This window comes from Ammodytes marinus (assembly GCF_949987685.1).
Source record: "Ammodytes marinus genome assembly, chromosome: 11".
In the NCBI taxonomy this organism is placed as follows: Eukaryota; Metazoa; Chordata; class Actinopteri; order Uranoscopiformes; family Ammodytidae; genus Ammodytes; species Ammodytes marinus.
In genome coordinates, this window is record NC_137215.1 from 5,543,839 (window position 1) to 5,548,763 (window position 4,925).

Sequence of the window (4,925 nt, forward strand, 5' to 3'; positions counted from 1 at the left end):
TATCTGAGCCTCTTGATTATCTTAAAAAAAATTCTCAAACTATATAAGAATAAGTCAAAAGTTGTAATAAAGTTATGTTTTTCCTTTGACATACAGTACATTAATAAACAACATGTCATCCTGTCATTCTTTGCTTTAAGTGATACAAATGTATGTTGTTTTAGCACAGACAGACACACAGATAAGCTAAAAGATTACAGCACCATTTCTCGAGTGCTATGGTGACAGCTTGCCCAGTGTACATGAGGGCCAGTGGAGCGCTGCCCAGCTGGTTGACATGGTTAGGCAGAGGTTAGCAGAGGCATGGCGCAGCAGCATTGTTGGTGTCCACAGAGGCATAGAGCCCAGGCTGAATAAGCCTCTCTAATGAGGCTACTTAGAGCTAATAATGTGCAATGCTTAAAGTTTTCATAAACAGTTTTCTTCTAGTGCCCGGGGCTTTGTGTGTGTGTGTGTGTGTGTGTGTGTGTGTGTGTGTGTGTGTGTGTGTGTGTGTGTGTGTGTGTGTGTGTGTGTGTGTGTGTGTGTGTGTGTGTGTGTGTGTGTGTGTGTGTGTGTGTGTGTGTGTGTGTGTGTGTGTGTGTGTGTGTGTGTGTGTGTGTGTGTGTGTAGGGAGAATGTATACGGGCTATTGCTTGTTTGAATGTGTGTGTGCCAACCTAGCGTGGTCTGAACTTAGTGCTCAGCTTCACTCCACTGCTGCTCTGTGTGGGTTGATGCAATACTCAACTTGCAAAACTGAGAAATGAGCCCCAGTGCCAAATGCAATCCAAATAAACTGTCCACCTCGCAAGTTTTAGAGTGTTTCCAAATTGCCCCGACAGTTAAACCAAAGGCATGACATTTAGGAGGAGCCATCTTTGGAATTATACGAACGAAAGCATTCCAACGGTGGAAAACTTCAAAAAGAAACTGAAAAAATAAAATAGCTCTGGCTCGTCAATTTTTAAAGTAATTCAATTCATACTCCCTCGGTTGACTGGAGTGGCTTGGGACCAATATACAAAAAAAGAACTGTTATATACTGAGAGCATAATGGAATTAGGTTTTAGTTTAGATTATAAGGTTTGGGGGAAAATAAGGATTTGCAATGTGACCGAGAGAGAGAGAGAAAGAGAGAGAGAGAGAGAGAGAGTCGGTATTATGATGTTTATGACTACGCACCGAAGAATTGAAAAAAGTAATTTCTTCCATTAATTTATTTTTTCCATCCAAAAGAAAAGATTATCAGAGCAGCATATGTTAAGCCTCTTTTAAAGTACCTGCACACTTTTTAAATATTTCTGAAACAGTCTCATTTTTCCTCTGATGATCATATATAACATGTAAGAGCAAACAAGACCATCAGTGCAAAGAATGCTATTTTTTATTACGTTTTTTTCTTAATGCCTTTGTCATCGGTAAGCTAACCCAAGAACAACAGCTGGCGTAGTAAAAACACTACCGCTTTTGTCCAAAGGGGGTGCAAGAATTAAAACAAACTGAAAGTTCCTCTGAGCACCTTTAAGATAAATTATAAAGTAAAATATAATCATCCTCAATTATTTCAATGAGTTCCAAGTGTACCTCTGTCTGTCTGTCTGTCTGTCTGTCTGTCTGTCTGTCTGTCTGTCTGTCTGTCTGTCTGTCTGTCTGTCTGTCTGTCTGTCTGTCTGTCTGTCTGTCTGTCCGTCTGTCTCTCTGTCTGTCCTATAGTAACCCCTCACCTTTCCTCTGTTGTGTCCCAGGTTCTGAAGAAGATCTCCGGCTACATCCAGGAGCAGAATGAGAAGATCTACGCTCCCCGAGGTCTGCTGCTCACTGACCCCATAGAGAGGGGCATGAGGGTCGTATCCTTTCCCTCAGTCTGCCATTACATACTGTATACAGGTGAAACTCATATTGTTAGAATATCATGGAAAATTAATTAGAATTGAGGCAATAATTCATGCAAAAGGGGCCCAAACCAAGTACTGAGTACATATGGATGATTATACTTTATAAAGGGCTGACATTACTGTATTTAAAATCCCCTTTTTATTGATTTCATGTAATATTCCAATTTTCTGAGATTTTGAATTTGGGGTTTTCATAAGCTGTAAGCCATAATAATCAAAACTATAACAAATAAAGGCTTGAAATATCGCACTTTGCATGTAATGAGTCTATATAATATATTAGTTTCACCTTTTAAGTTGAATTACTGAAATAAATGAACTTTTGCACGATATTCAAATTTTTCGAGTTTCACTGTATTATTGTACTGTATATCAAAGAAAAATCACAACTTTATCACAACGTTGGTCTTATTTTCATAGTTTGAGCGTTTGTTTTAAAGCGAGACACTGCAGGTGAATAGAGAAGAATTTTTAACTTAAAGATATCATCATGAAACTTTGCCAGTTGATTTCTTACAAGAGATTTCAACTTAGAAATCCCCCCCCCCCCCCCCCCCCAATAGAGGCTCAGTCCTCAGAAGTAGTAGACCACAGGTTTGAGTCCGGCTCGTGGTCGTTCTCTGCATGTCATTCCCCTCTCTGCATCATTTCATCTCTGTCTCTTCAAAGCTGTCTAATAAAGCATATAAGTGCCCCAAAAATATATAAAATATATAAAAATAAGTGGTAGGTCACTAGTTATAATCACTGGAACTGCTAGGAACATCTGCGTTGGACAAATGAATGAGAAATCTCGTCATCATCATCTGCATAAATGACCATTGCGGTGTCCTTGAACAAAGCACTCAAACCCCAGCTGCTGCAGAGGAGCTGTCCCATGACCAAATGTTCCCCAGCTGTCCCCAGGAGGAAATCTGAAGCAGGGCAGGGCTGAAAAAAAGCATTGATGCAGGCCCTGTCAAATGTCCTTTGAAAACGAAAGGTGAAATAAGAACAGGTTGATAGGATGAATCAGCAGCCTCCTTAGGTGTAAATGGGCGTGTGATGTCGTGGCTTTCTTTGCACAGGTAACCTTGTCCTCAAAATAATATGCTGTATCACTTTATCTTAGTCAGTACACTTCTATACAATACATTCCCTGTTTGTGAGGGCTAGTTAGCAAACTCATTCTCAACTTTTTCTTTGTTGGCACGATTGCTAAGCCTAAACCTCCATAAGTATATGGAAGCTATCTCCTCCCAACACAGTCTCTCTCCCAGCGCCAAACAACAACGCTTGGTCAGCATAGAACCGTTTCCCGCCAGTTTCGTAAGCTCAAGAATCTTCCTCAGCGTCTTATGAACACACTGGTTTCTTATGTGTCGAGAAAATGTTGCAGATATTATTGAGAAATCTCCGCTAACGTAAAAAAAAAAAATGACAGTAAGGAGAACACTACTGGTGGCAGGCGTGAACCCTGAAGTGATTGAACATCTTGAGCATTTACTATGAGCGCCAAATATCGCCGAGGATGAGATCACATTCAAATTAGTTGAAAGCCTCCTGCATCTGATTCAAACGCTAAGGGATACCTCTAAACTGTGTTGCTATGCCACACACGGCGCTATCGAGCCACCCTGTAACACGGCAGAGGGGGGGGGGGAGTTCCCTTCACCGCAATAGCCCCTATTCAGTAGGTGAATCCCCTGGTTTAGTTTTGAGCATTTATTAATACATTGTCATGAGCTGTTCCAGATGCTACGACCCTTCACTGACATGTTTGAGTCCATCTCAGCCAAAAACACAATGGGATAGGATTAGGATCACCTTGGAGACGGCAACAGGATATATATCGGAGAGGTGTGTGTGTGTGTGTGTGTGTGTGTGTGTGTGTGTGTCCAAGTAGAAATCTCTCATGAGCACACCTCATCCCAGATCACCCCCACCTACATGACAACACTCCGGGATGAGAAATGCAGTGTGAGCTGTGCAGAAATGTTTAGTCTGTTGGCCTCCGATGCTTTCTTGATCTGGACCCTGTATTTACAACACACTTAAGCCCCTGTAAAACCCAAATACACCAAATCCTTCTAAATATGTAATATGGGGGATTAGTTGCCTGATAGTGAGCATCTGAAATGGTTTAAGAACAAGTAATCCTTATTGAAGATATTCTTTTTAAAGTCTGATAAACTTAACAGAAATTTGGTGGACTATGCTTTGGTTCTTATGACACATGAAGTACTTTGAACCAATTGATACGGCCACGACCTCACCGTCCTGTCAAATGCTCTAGACAGTAAAACAAAACTAAGTTACTAAGCTTTATAAAATTAATGAACATTTATTTATGACCAGATTTTTTGACACCCAACTTTTGATATAATACAAACATGTTTAACTCATTTAGACCAGGCTTTGCAGAGGCTTTTACACACACCTGACCTGACATTCAGTAATTGAGTTAGAAAGTTATAAATAAATGGTGTTAAAAATGTATCAACTCATGGGGGGGCGCCCTTAGCTCAGTTGGTAGGGCGTCCCCCCCCCCATGGGCCTCGGCCAGCAGCGGACCCGGGTTCGATTCCAGCCCGCGGCCGTTCTCTGCATGTCACTCCCCTCTCTGCCCCATTTCAACTCTGTCTCTACACTATCAATAAAAGCATAAAAATGCCCAAAAAAAATATATCTTTAAAATGTATCAGCCCTGGATGAGTCTTTATGGATCCTTGACATTCTTCCATCCAGCTGGAGATCAGTGTGTTTGAGGACCGGGGCTCTGCGGGCAGCTCGTCCCCCAGCAGCAGTGTGTCGTCGGCGGGCAGCGGCGCCCGGTGACTGGAGGGTCAGCGCCAGGGCTACGGGTTCCACCACCACCAGAGAGACAGCGGAACACACACCAACATCCGCATGCTGAAACATGAGAGCACCAGGTTCTAAAGACCAGGGGAGTGTTGGTCAACAGAATACAGACACAGAGACACACATACACACACACACACAAAAAGACACACACGCAAACACATAGGCACATACACACACATACACAAACACACACACACATACACT

General features: G+C 42.0%; 1 protein-coding gene across 1 annotated transcript in view; it reads left to right on the top strand.

Moving 5' to 3' along the window:
- golga7bb (golgin A7 family, member Bb) overlaps positions 1-4,694 on the top strand; it is a gene marked incomplete at both ends in the record, with an annotated part of 18,674 nt that extends 13,980 nt beyond the window's left edge. Inside the window, 2 exons of the mRNA XM_080036440.1 lie at positions 1,728-1,829; positions 4,605-4,694. Of these exons, the coding sequence (XP_079892566.1) occupies positions 1,728-1,829; positions 4,605-4,694 (192 nt within the window). The remainder of the gene's footprint in view (positions 1-1,727; positions 1,830-4,604) is intronic.
- Between the last annotated feature and the right edge of the window lie 231 nt (positions 4,695-4,925).